The sequence below is a fragment of the Scyliorhinus canicula genome, chromosome 9 (genome assembly GCF_902713615.1).
Source record: "Scyliorhinus canicula chromosome 9, sScyCan1.1, whole genome shotgun sequence".
NCBI classification, from domain to species: Eukaryota; Metazoa; Chordata; class Chondrichthyes; order Carcharhiniformes; family Scyliorhinidae; genus Scyliorhinus; species Scyliorhinus canicula.
Window position 1 is genome coordinate 71,158,466 of NC_052154.1, and position 13,728 is coordinate 71,172,193.

Sequence of the window (13,728 nt, forward strand, 5' to 3'; positions counted from 1 at the left end):
AGGCTACTTGCTTCACCACCATTATCTCTGGGATTCTCCAGCCAGTTTCTTCCATTATCTCACTTTCCTCACTGCTTTCGTAACCCTTCCCTAACCCTTCAGTACTCTGTTGAACTCTCCCTTTTCTCCTTATTGTGAAGTACTCCGACACGAGCTTGCATCTGGGGAACGATATATAATTCACGTTGAATAAACATCAATTAATCTTAATAAGCATTGGGAAGATCTTCAACGCTTTGATAACGCTTGTAATTAAATTCAGGGTTGATCACAGCCATAAGCTAACAGAAAATTACGGTTGGAGAGGACCCTTCTTGTATATTTACAGGAAATCACAACATATGCTGTTAATGTAAATATTTATTACAGAACGTAACTGGATATTGTTTAACAACAGATTTCCAAAATTTGTCCTCCCTTAATTGGTCCACATGTCTAAGTGTCTTTTTCTCTACGATATTGTTGTTAAACGCTGTATAAGGAAGAGGATGAACTGCTTCTTGAAAATGCAGATAGTTATTTTAAGAAATTGCTCCAATAGAGGGGTAGCATGGCGGTACAGTGGTTAGCACTGCTGCCTCACAGCGCCAGGGATCTGGGTTCGTTTCCAGCCTTGGGTGACTCTTTGTGTGGAGTTTGCACTTCCATCCTGTGTCTGCGTGGGTTTCCTCCAGGTGCTCCAGTTTCCTCCCACAATCCAAAGATGTGCAAGTTAGGTGGATTGACCATGATAAATTGCCCCTCAGTGTCCAAGGATGTGCAGGTTAGGTGAGGTTACGGGGATGGGACAGGGGAGTGGGTCTCGTTTGGGTGCTCTTTCAGAAGGTTGGTGCAGACTCAATGGGCCAAATGGTCTCCATCTGCACTGCAGGGATTCTGTGGGTTTCCAAACTTTAACATTTTCAATAGTTTCAAAAGCGTGTTCTGGGTTACGAGAATCTTTGCTCCTGTTGTCCTAATGATTTCTGATCTCTAACCTCACCGATGTTCTCCAAACTTTCAGAGGGACTGACGCTTGCTGGCACTTGGGTCAATAGTAGCATTATATCTGAGACTATGGAACAATGAGGGAGAGGGGAAGGTCAATGTTTCCAACAAGCTGAATCGTGTCCTTACCTGACACCCACATACATAGCACCTTCCACCAGAGACAGTGTACAGCCCTCAGCAGTGATCCAGGCTGGATAGTTTCCTCCCTAGTCCAGGAATAATGTTGACAAATGTGATAATTTGACTGACATGAGAAAAATGGAACTGAATATGGGTAGAATCAGAGGAATTTCCACACCAGATAATGGCTTTACCTAGGAGGATTCCACTGATATGTCTTTATGTCAACGTCCAGAGGTTTCAGGACTCCTTTTATTGAGTTGTAAGATCGAAACTCAGGTGGGACTCGAAGAGTAAAATCTAGTCTAATATTGCAGCATAATACAGAAGGAAGGACACATTATCAAGGTGCTATCTTTCAGATGATACATTAAACTGAGATCCATGCAGTTGGCACCAATCTGATCCACACTGTCAGCCAACTAAGCCTCCCAGTGAGTCAGAGGTGTAGGCTGGAGTTTTGGATAGCGATCGTACAGGTTCCAATTCCATTCCATCGCATGGTTGACAAGCAACCTCTCCTGTTCTTTACCACCTATCATTGGCGTGTATGGAAGGTTTTACAGGTTGGTACTCAACCTGTTTAACCACGTTATGAATGTACCTTCCTTGGTCATCAAGTTCAGGAGTGGGACTCGAACCCAGAGCTTGCGGCCCAATGGCAGGGACACTCCCCATTGCACCACAAGACCTCATCACTATACAAATATAAATACAACATAGAAACACAAGTCGGTCCTTATTTGCCTTTGGGTTTGGGCAAGTTCCAGACACTTAAGCATGTAATCCAGACTGACACACTGCTGCAGTACTGAAGGAGTGCTGTACTGTCTGAGGTGCGGTCTTTCTGTGGAGATGTTAAAAAGAGACCCATGTCTATTCTCAGGTAGATGTAAAAGACAAAACTGTACTACTTGAAGAGCAGAGGAGTATACCTGTACAGATTGCCCAGGCCAATATTTATTCAGTTATCATCAACTTACTGTCGTGGAATCTCGCTGTGTGCAACTTAAAAAAATGTATTTATGGGATGTGGGCTTCACCACTAGACCAGCATTACTCTCATCCCTAATTGCCCATGAGAAGGTGGTGGTGATCTGCCTTCTTGAACCGCTGCAGTCCATGTGGTGTAGGTAACCCCACTATGCTGGTAGGGAGGGAGCTCCAAGTTTTTGACCCAGTGACAGTGAAGGAACAGCTACATATTTCCAAGTCAGGATGATGAGTGGGTTGGAGGGGAATCCCCATGTCAAATTGGTTGTTATTTTCTATATTACAATAATTACTTAAGTTCCAAAGTGCTTCATTGGCTGTAAAACATTTTGGGAGATCCTGTGTTCATGAAGGGTACTTTGTGATAAAGTCATAAAGTTTTACAGCACATAAAGAGGTCCATAGGCCCATCGTGACTGCAGTGGTCATCAAACACTTATCTGTTCTAATCCCATTTCCCAGCATTTGGTCCGTAGCCTTGTATGCTATGGCGTTTCAAGTGCTCATTCATCTAAATGCTTCTTAAATGTTGTGAGGGTTCCCGCCTCTACCATCCTTTCAGGCAGTGAGTTCCTGATTCCCACCACCCTCTGGTGAAAAAGATTTTCCTCACATCCCCTCTAAACCTCCTGTCCATTACCTTAAATCTATGCCCCCTGGTTATTGACTTCTCTCCTAAGTGGAAATGTTTCTTCCTATCTCCCCAATCCCTCATAAATTCATACATCTCAATCAGGTGCCCCCTCAGGCTTTTCTGCTCGAAGGAGAACAACCCCAGCCTCTCTTCGTAGCTGAAATACTCCAGTCCAGGCAGCATCCTGGTGAATCTCCTCTGCATCCTTTCTAGTGCAATCACATCCTTCCTATAGTATCCCAAGCAGAACTACACATAGTACTGGAACTGTGCCCTGACAAGTGTTTTATCCATCTCCATCATAACCTCCCCGCTCTTATAGTCTATGCCTTGACTAATAAAGTATCACATATGCTTTCTTAGCCACCTTATCCACCTGTCCTGCTGTCTTCAAGGATCTTTGAATAGGCACTCCAAGGTCCCCCTTATCTCTGTATTTCCTAGCGTCCTACCATTCATTGTGTATTCCCTTGTCTTTCTAGTCCTTTCGGCCCATCGAGTCTGCACCGGCTCTTGGAAAGAGCACCCTACCCAAGGTCAACACCTCCACCTTATCCCCATAACCCAGTAACCCCACCCAACACCAAGGGCAATTTTGGACACTAAGGGCAATTTAGCATGGCCAATCCACCTAACCCGCACATCTTTGGACTGTGGGAGGAAACCGGAGCACCTGGAGGAAACCCACGCACACAGGGGGAGGACGTGCAGACTCCACACAGAGTGACCCAGCCGGGAATCGAACCTGGGACCCTGGAGCTGTGAAGCACTTATGCTAACCACCATGCTACCCTGCTGCCCTAACTATATCGTCCTGTAATCTAAGGTTTTCCTCCTCACTATTTACCACACCACCAACTTTTGTGTCATCTGCAAAATTACTGATCACACCCCCACATTCCCATCTAGATCATCAATATAGACTACAAACAGCAAAGGACCCAGTATCAATCCCTGTGGTACACCACTGAACACTGGCTTGCAGTTACAAAATCAACCTTCGCCCATCACCCACTTTCCTGCCACTAAGCCAATTTTGGATCCAATTTGCCCTGGGGGGGGGGAAGATGGAACATCGAGAAGAAAAAGGAAGAAGACTTCAGGAATCCAGTTGTGGAAGGAAACATTATTAGAAAAGGGGCGGGATTTGCCGACCCCCCCCCCACCGGGCGGGAGAATCGCCGGGGGGTGGCGTGAATCCCGCCCTCGCCGACTGCCGAATTCTCCGGCGCCGGAGTTTTGGCAGGGGCAGGAATCGCGCCGTGTCAGTCGGAGGCCGTTGGCAGTGGACCCCCACCCGGCGATTCTCCAGCCCATGATGGGCCGAGCGGCCGCCCGTTTTAGGCTGGTCCCGCCGGTGTTAACCAGGAACTTACCGGCGGGACCTGGCTCTGCGGGCAGCTCCAGGGTCCTCAGGGGGAGGGGGGGATGGGGACCTAGCCCCGGGGGATGCCCCCACGGTTACCTGGCCCGCGATCGGGGCCCACCGATATGCGGGCGGGCCTGTGCCGTGGGGGCACTCTTTCCCTCCGCACCAGCTGCTGTGGACCTCCGCCATGGCCGGTGCAGTGACGAACCCCCCTGCGCATGCGCTGGGATGACGCCAGCACATGCTGGTGCTCCCGCGCATGCGCCAACCCGTGCCGGCCAGCAGGGGCCCTTCGGCGCCGGAAGGTGCGGAGGATTCACGCAACTCCTCAGCGCGGGGACCGCCCGACCCGCCGGGTAGAGGAGAATCCCGCCCCAGATATAGCTGAGAGAAAGAAACTATGATTATGGGATGGAGTTTTTTTAAAAACTCGGCCATGGGATATGGGCATCGCTGACTAGGCCACAATTTATTGCCCAACCAAAACTGCCCTCAAGAAGGAAGAGATGTGTTACTTTCTTGAACTGCTACACTCCATGTGTTCTGGGTACATGCACAGTGCTGCTAGGAGGAGGAATAACCAGGATTTTGATCCCATACATCTGCTGACCTTGTCGCTCTAGTTGGTAGAGGTCATGGGTTCAGAAGATTCTATCAAAGGAGCATTGATAGGTGGCAACTAAAAGGTTTCCTCACCCATGTTTGACCCGATGCCATGAGACTTCATGGGGACCAGATTCAATGTTAAGGACTCTCAGAGCAATTCCTTCCTGAATTCGTCACTGTGCTGCCACCTCTGCTGTGGCTGATCTGTCGATGGGACAGGCTATACCCAGGTATGGTGATGGTGGGCCTGGGAAATTGTAAGCAAGGTATGATTCCGTGAGCATGACTGTGTCAAGCTGTTGCTCGACTAGCCAATGAGAGATTCTCCCAATGTTGGCACACGATGTCTGTAAGCTATGACTCCATCAGCATGACAGTGTCAAGCTGTTGCCCGACTAGTCTGGGAGAGACGTTGGCACAAGGAGGACTTATCAGGGTTGACAGGGCTGTGTCGTTTCTGGTGCCTGTTAGTCTCTGTTGAGTGGTTTGCTGAACCATTTCAGGGGGCATTTAAGAGTCAACCACCCTGCTGTGGGCCTCGAGTCACGTGTAGGCCAGACCAGGTAAGTATGGCAGATTTCCTTCCCTGAAAGAATATTAGTGAACGAGATGGGTCTTCACGACAATCTTTTCATGGTCACCATTAGCTTTTCAATTGCAGATTTATTAATTCAATTTAAATTCGACCAGCTGCTATGGTGAGATTAGAACCCGTGGCCCCGGGTATTAGATTAATAGTCCAGTGACCTTATCACTACGCCACTGCCTCCCCCATAACAGTCCTTACAGGAAGCAGGCTGTGAGGTACTGTGGGAATTGGTAGGATTATCATGAATATTAGTAGGCAGTCTATCCCTAGAAATGGAGTCAGAGAGGTTGAGGAAGGGAAATTGTGAAGATGGGCCACATGAGGGCAGAAATCGGCAGCAAAGCTGATGATGTTTGCCAGTTCTGGGTAACAGGATGAAACAAAAGACCAAGTTCAGCCAGGGGGAGGAGGGTTATGGTGGATGAAGTATTTCCATTTCAATACATTGCTTCAGCTCTGCTCCATCTCCACTCCTGTGCTGGCTGACAGTCAGTTAGGAATGGTCGCTTTGAACCCCTTACGTCAAACAGGCAGCAACTAGTGTTAACCAGGATGAGGGAAAGACAGTGTCTTGTCTTTCTAGAAAGAACTATAGGAAATAAGAGAAGGGTATTCTTTATTCATTAGTTTAAAATAATAACTGGAGAATGCATCCAAATTGTCATAATTAGCCAGAGGCTGCAGAGTGGGTCACCCACAGCATTAAGTAAATCACATTTTAATAAGACCATTTGGAAACTTTGGCACTCTGTTAGTGTGCAGCTATGTGTTAGTGCAGTTAACAAACACTGATGGGCGGCACGGCGGCGCAGTGGTTAGCACTGCTGACTATGGCGCTGAGGACCCGGGTTCGATTCCGACCCCGGTCACTGTTTGTGTGGAGTTTGCACGTTTTCCCCGTGTCAGCCCAAAGATGTGCAGATTAGGCCATGCTAAATTGCCCCTGAATCAAACACTGATGGTGTGCAGGACTATTTTAGGGCGTAAGCACCCAATAAGTAGCTAACTAAATTCCTACATTGTTTCTCATGTGCTTATCTGGAATACAGGCTTCAGAAGTGGACATACAGACGATTATATAGTACAGTATTAAAAACATGCTATTTTGTGAAAAATGCCAGTTCACTTTTATCTGTTAGAGTGGGGCAATAGTGTGATATTTACACTGCAATATTACCCTAATAATGTAATATTTACTCTGGTTCAAGAGTGAAAGATTAGCATTGACAATATAAATAATAAAACAGACCCATGAAAATTAATCTGCAAACTCTCTAGATTTTTTAATATAAAGGTGACAATGAAAGAGGTACACTTAATATGTACACATTTAGTTAGATGCACCAGGGCAGTCGATGGCTACATTATGCTGTCATAGAATGTACACAAGTAAATTCCCCAAACACTCTTCATCAACTAATGGGTTCTCAAGATAACAAGGAACTAATCCGGAAGTTTAAGGTGAGATACCGACCGGTCTGTGCCTAAAAGGGTACAAACACCACATGACACCCATTGATATTCCAACATGGCAGAACAGTGAATGTTTTTTCTAAGTTAGATGTTCTAAAATATATTATAAAATATGGAGAATCACTTTGAACCTTCTTACAACCCAGACAGAAGCACCAAATTGCATTTAGCTTATACCCGTTATTCAGTTAAAAGGCTATTTTCCCAACTTTGCACTTCGGATAGGCGGCCTGGTCTGTGCATCATTAACCGTGTGCATCTCACCATTCAAATGGATGGTCAGGAAATCACACGCAGTGCACGCTCTGCTTTCCATTATGTATTCACGACAGACAAAGCTGCACCCCCCCCCCCCCCTCCACCCCGGAAGTGCAAAGTCAGAAAGCGACCTTAAGTGTCCCTCCTTTCTAATGTCCTACCCCTTGTCTGTAAAAGATATACATATTTACAACAAGTGTGTGTAGACACACACAGAGTATACAATTCTTTAAAAAAAAAACTAAATTACATGACAACAGTTGAACTGTCCAAAGGAGAGAAGATTTTCCTTAGAGTTTGGTTTTATCTTAAAGGAAAGGGCTTTCTCACAGAGTGGGATCTGCAGAATCCTGTCCCTGATATTTACATTTTTCGATCGGGCAGGATCAAATTTATTCACAGGGTCTGCACTGCTGTCAAAGCACGCACTGTCGTTTGTTAAACCACTGTTCTCAGCCATTCGGTCAATCAAGTGCTTTGGGCTTTCCACACACGGCCCCTCACACTTCTTAAGCATCTGCAGTTTTTCCATTGTTAAGTCAGTGCTTGTCTGTGTGGACACGGTGGGCTCCATAACTCTGGGCTCGAGACTAGCCAGACATTGGTGAGTGTGCAGGCAAGGGGCTGGCTTCTCAACGCTGATGTCGCTAATGTCTATCGGAGCCCTGACGATGCCTTTGCTGGTGCTGTTGTTGTTGCTCTCGTTCATCAGGTTGATTGGTCGGTTGCCAAAGTAATTTGAACGCGGCTCACTTTTCTCGGCCCACCTGCTGCAACAAAGTGGTCCCACTGATCCTTGGACTTCAACGGAGGAGCTCATCGCCCCGTTTTCACGCTGACAGTTCCACATCTCACGAAACAGTTTGCTGCCATCACCCTTATTAGTGTCTTTGTTGGGGCAGCTCACGGTGGTGACACTGCCGACCTGTTGACCAGCACCACTACACGAAGATTGCAACACATTCAGCAAAGGTGTGGCTTTGACCTCCATTTCCGCAGTGTCTTCTTCCTCCTCCTCCTCCTCCTCTTCTTCTTCTTCGCATATCTGTTGGAGGACAGGCACATTCTTTGGCATGACAGATGTTTCCAGTGAGGATCGAAGTAGAATTCTCATTGGCGACGGGGTCGCAGGATTGTCCTGGGCATTACTCACAATTTTCATAATATCTTTCACGTTACTCGTTTCCTTCTTCGTCATGTCTTTCTGCACAGCCTCTGGTTGTTTTTTGGGGCCTTTTGTGTTAGTCGAGTGTTTTATTGAAAACCCATTGTGCATTTCAGGCAAGGGGCTATTATCAGTGGCATCCACAAAGCTGTTTTCTGGTGCTGACAGAGATGACCTGAAAGAGAGAGATCATAAATTGAGGTGTTTTATAGAACCAGAAATAAACCATAAGTCAGAGAACCATAGAAAGGTAACGGCACAAAATAAGTCCATTGTGTCTCCACCAGAGTCATGCACCCTCTAAAGTGTGCAATGCCTGAGATCACTCCGTTTCAGCTGCATTTGGCATATGCTGCTCAACGAGGATGTCAGAATTGGGGAATTAAAATTTATCCATTTTGGACACTATCAGCATGAGATACACTCAGGTCGGTCTTGCTCGATAGACAGTGAGGCTCCCACTTGTTCATTAGACCTTAAAATCAGATGAATGCCTCTCACGGCACCAATACAAAATGTCTCACTGCCTGTGACAACCATCCACATGATCATTTGCAGCCTTTGGTGGAGTTATGGGTGTTCTCGTCTTGTGGAACCTAGTTGAGATTGCTGAGCTTGAACCCTTACACTGGCAGAAAGAGGACGCTTTCAAAATACTGCTTTGACCTGGTTTCAATCCAGAGACACTGGTGAAATGACAGAATAGCAACACCCTCTTGGCGCACAGTCATCCCTAATGAATAAACAATTACTTCATGGCTCCAGAGCAAATTCAGCTGTGGATCTTCCTTTTGATTTGGTAAAACAATGGATACCGTCTTTCTCAAAGTGGCAAAGAGCAGCAGATCGCACTCTGTACTGACTTACTGCACTAAAATTCTTAAGCCACTGCCTCGCTCAACCTTCCTGACTCAGGTTGGGTGCGATTCAGGCAGTGGGTGGGCTCCAGGGTCAAAGAAGTGGAGCGAAGGAGGTAACGTCCGCTCTTTTACAGCACCAGCTGCCGTAAAGCGGGTGAGTTGAAATGTCCCATTGAAAATAACAGGCCAGCGAGAAGGCAAGTGAATGGAATGTGTGGGGTGGGGGTTCAGACGTCGGGGGGGGGGGGCTGGGGTCAGTCGAGAGAAAGGAGGGTCAGGTTGGGGATCAGATCCTGTCGGGTCGGGGGTGGGGGTTCAGGTTAAGGATGGATGGTGAATCCCGTGCCTGGGTGAGGAATGCTGTTGGGGGGTTGGGTGGGTATGGGGGAATCCCCTGAGAGAATCTGGTGTGTGGGGCATGTTGCATGCGGGGCCAGTCTGGATGTTTAAAATAGTCACGCTGAAGTTAAAAGTGCTTTCATTTCTCCTATACTCAATCAAAGTAACCATTAGAGTAACACAGGTGGAACCATCCAAAATTTAAAAAAAATATATTTCTATTCTCTTCCTTTTTCACATTTTCTCCTGAATTTACACCCACCAACAATAAACAATAAATCAGCAACAGATATGTCAAACCCCATAACAATAACAACGATCCCATCCTCCCACTAACCCCCAAACATCAGCCCACATGTTTACATAAACAAATGACAAAAAGGAATCAGGATTACCCATAGTCACCCTTAATACACACAGCCCCCATTCCCCCCCCCCCCCCAACACTCCCACCCATCCCCCCCAACTAATGTTCAATGTTATCCAGTTCTTGAAAGTGCGTAATGAATAGTGCCCATGATTTATAGAATCCCTCCGTCCTTCCCATCAGTTCAAACTTAACCTTCTCAAGGGTCAAGTATTCCAGCAAGGTCCCCCCGCCACGCCAGGGCACAGGGTGGAGAGGCTGCTCTTCATCCCAGCAGGATCCGCCTTCGGGCGATCAACGAGGCGAAGGCTATGATATCTGCCTCCGCACCCATTTCCAACCCTGGCTGGTCCGACACCCCGAATATGGCCTCCCGGGGGCCCAAGTCCAGTTTTGCATGCACCATCTTGGAAATTACCCTAAAAACCTCCTTCCAGTACCCCTCTAGCTTTGGACAGGACCAAAACATATGAACATGATTAGCGCCCCCCCCCCCACCCCCAACCTCCGCAATGCTTACACACATCTTCTACTCCTTCAAAGAATTGGCTCATCCGTTTACCCCCTTCAGCTGTATCAGCCCCAACCTCGCACTTGAGGTGGAGGTATTTACTCTCCGCAGCACCTCACACCAGGCCCCCTCCTCCATATCTTCTCACAACTCTTCTTCCCACTTTGCTTTGATCCCTTCCAGTGGTGCCTTATCCTCTTCCAAAATAGCTCCGTACACCGCTGACCCTGTCCCCTTCTCCAGTCCCCCTGTCGTCAGCACCTTCTCCAGCAATGTGGAGGCCGGTTCCTCCGGGAAGCTCTGAATCTCCTTCCTGGCAAAATCTCGAACCTGCATGTATCTAAACATTTCTCCCCGCTCCAGGCCATACTTCGCTTCCAGCTCCTTCAATCCTGCATATTGACCCCTCAGAAACAAATCTTTTAGCGTCTTAATCCCCTTCTCTTCCCATTTCCGAAAACTTCCATCCCACTTCCCTGGCTCAAATCTGTGGTTCCCTCGAATCGGCATTTCCCTTGATCCTTCCCCCAACCCGAAGTGTTGGCAAAACTGCCTCCAGATTTTCAATGAAGCTATTATTACCGGACTCCCCGAGTATTTCCCCGGAGCTATCGGGAGCGGCGCTGTTGGAACCATCCAAAGTTAATGATTTAATTGTCAGATGGTTCCCAGCCCAGCGCAATTGACCACAGTAAGTTAGTGCTTTGAGACAATTGCTGCATAAAGCCTTACTGCGAACTTCCGAGAGGGATGCCCAAGCAAGTCTTTGGGGTATCCCCTAAATCCTAAACTAGAGAACCAGGAGGTTATGGGCCAATAGTGTTTTGCTATTGGTTAGCTTGCTAAAGGGGAAATAAACCACCTTCACCAGATTAGATGGTCATTTAAATACCAACCTTCTAAAACGAGATACAATTAATTGCCGACACAGAGATATGTACTGACAATATCCAATTGCCAAAGAGGAACAGGCCACATTGGTTCAATACTCAAGAATTGGACCCTAGTTAAGAAGGAGTGGCACATTCACACCCATATTTGGGCCTCCCCCAGTGTGGGACATCCACATTCTGTTCTGTAGGCTCCACAGCCTTTAGAGCCTGACTATCAAGGCCAGGCCACTCAGCCCTAGAACTATTCATTTCTTACTCACTTGGTGAATTCTTGAATAGGGAGGTTTGGAAGGGCTGTTCTTAGTACTGTTGTCCAATGGGTCAATAAACCCTAATTATATTAAGGGGCCTCACGGTAGCATGGTGGTTAGCATCAATGCTTCACAGCTCCAGGGTCCCAGGTTCGATTCCCAGCTGGGTCACTGTCTGTGTGGAGTCTGCACGTCCTCCCCGTGTGTGCGTGGGTTTCCTCCGGGTGCTCCGGTTTCCTCCCACAGTCCAAAGATGTGCGGGTTAGGTGGATTGGCCATGCTAAATTGCCCGTAGTGTAAGGTTAATGGGGGGATTGTTGGGTTACGGGTTACGTGGGTTTAAGTAGGGTGATCATTGCTCGGCACAACATCGAGGGCCGAAGGGCCTGTTCTGTGCTGTACTGTTCTATGTTCTATATTAATTTTATGCAAATCAAGGGGAAAGCGGTTGTAACGTTTACAAGTGGCTGTGCTGGGGGGTGGGGGGGTGGGGAGGATGGAATATCATAGAATTATAAATATCATAGAAGTTACAGCGCAGAAGGAGGCCATTCGGCCCATCGAGTCTGCACCGGCTCTTGGAAAGAGCACCCTACCCAAGGTCAACACCTCCCCATAACCCAGTAACCCCGCCCAACACCAAGTGCAATTTTGGACACTAAGGGCAATTTATCATGGCCGATCCACCTAACCTGCACTTCTTTGGACTGTGGGAGGAAACCGGGGCACCCGGAGGAAACCCACGCACACACGGGGAGGATGTGCAGACTCCACACAGACAGTGACCCAAGCCGGAATCGAACCTGGGACCCTGGAGCTGTGAAGCAATTGTGCTATCCACAAGGCTACCGTGCTGCCCACACAATGCAGCAGTACTGCCCACACAAATAAAACATGTGGACATTGCTACCCTGTGGGGTGAGCTTGCCATGCCTGCTAATGGGATGACCGCTTTGGTCAAATACCCATCAGCCATCTCGCATTGCAAACTAATAAAAAAGACTGTGCATCTTAATCTAGGTGTATACATTTTCCAGCTGTTAAGGGGCCTGCCTGTTGTGAACTTTGTCCATTACCTGCATTGTACGTGGGTGGTCCAGTTGTAGTCCAGATTAAGGTTCCGACTCTGGGTCTGTTTCTCCTGCTTTTCCCTTAATATCCTCTCCGCTAGCAGGAAGTAGCTGGCTGTGATGTGGTTGTATTTGTCGGCTTCCAGGGCCCTACGTCAAAATAAAATCACAAGACTGTCAGGGTGAGATGGCCGATCCGAATAATAACACAGCCTCACCCTCACTCCAATCAGCTTATATTTTCAAAGAAACTGGAGGTCAGCATATCAGTTTAATAAAACGGAGAGGGTAGCTATTCTGGCTGTCACAAGGTTGTGAGTTGAAACCCACCATGAAATCAAATTCAATAAAAAGTGATCTGAAAACAATATACTGCAGATGCTGGAAATCTGAAGAAGAGTCATGTGGGCTGTTAACGGTTTCTCTCTCCACATATGCTGCCAGACCTGTTGAGCTTGTTGCAGCATTTTCTGTTTTTGTAAACTGGCACAAGAAAGATTATGATGAAAAGATGTTGAATTGTCACAAAAAAAAACTAATTGGTTCATTAATGCTCTCACTTTTAATTGCCACACCAATACAGTCAGGTCCATGTCGGAGACTTTAGTCTCTCAGTATGTGATGGATTTTATGCTGCCATTGAAATATATGGCCCCAGTATCTCTTCCGGGCAACTAGGATTGAGAATAAATGGAGGGCGTACCAGTGTCACCAAAATCCAGAAAACAACTTTTCAAAAATACACGAGCAGAAAACTGGCTTGTCAATATAACTGCAACTTTATCTTCCAACACAAATAATATCATCACATCACAAATGACCATTTTAACGTGTCTGCTTCTGACTCAATTACTGTTATTCTACAAATCTTTCCACTCCTTCTTTGAGAAGTTTCCCAGATGCTCATCCTGCTCCCTCTGTTGAAGTTAAGACTGGATGCATTTATCTCCTAAACTGTAAAAGCTGTTCACTTGAGCTTCCTCTTCTCTTTCAATCACCCGGTTTTAAAAATCAAAACTTGATATCATCTGCCACTTGATTTGTTTTGTCTGCTCTACTACTGTCCTAAATTATGGGCCTTTTTCTTCTATTCACCTCAAAAATTGCTGATCCGAGTTGAACATGGAGATCATTTGCCACATACCAAAGGGTTGATCCCCCACTTGCAGTTGGACTGAGGGTGTGATTGAGACTGGGGAGATAGTGGCACAGTGGTAATGTCACTGAACTAGTAATCCAG

At 47.0% G+C, this 13,728-nt stretch overlaps 1 protein-coding gene across 2 annotated transcripts in view; it reads right to left on the reverse strand.

The window, feature by feature from the left end:
- Window positions 1-6,559: 6,559 nt before the first annotated feature.
- snrkb (SNF related kinase b) overlaps window positions 6,560-13,728 on the reverse strand; it is a 137,147-nt gene continuing 129,978 nt past the window's right edge. Inside the window, exons 4-5 of one of the 2 annotated variants that reach the window (XM_038806896.1) lie at window positions 12,495-12,638; window positions 6,560-8,372 (exon numbers count right to left, since the gene is read on the reverse strand). In XM_038806896.1, coding sequence (XP_038662824.1) covers window positions 7,274-8,372; window positions 12,495-12,638 — 1,243 coding nt within the window. In that variant the 3' untranslated portion in view covers window positions 6,560-7,273. The remainder of the gene's footprint in view (window positions 8,373-12,494; window positions 12,639-13,728) is intronic. The other variant, XM_038806895.1, reaches the window with a different exon arrangement.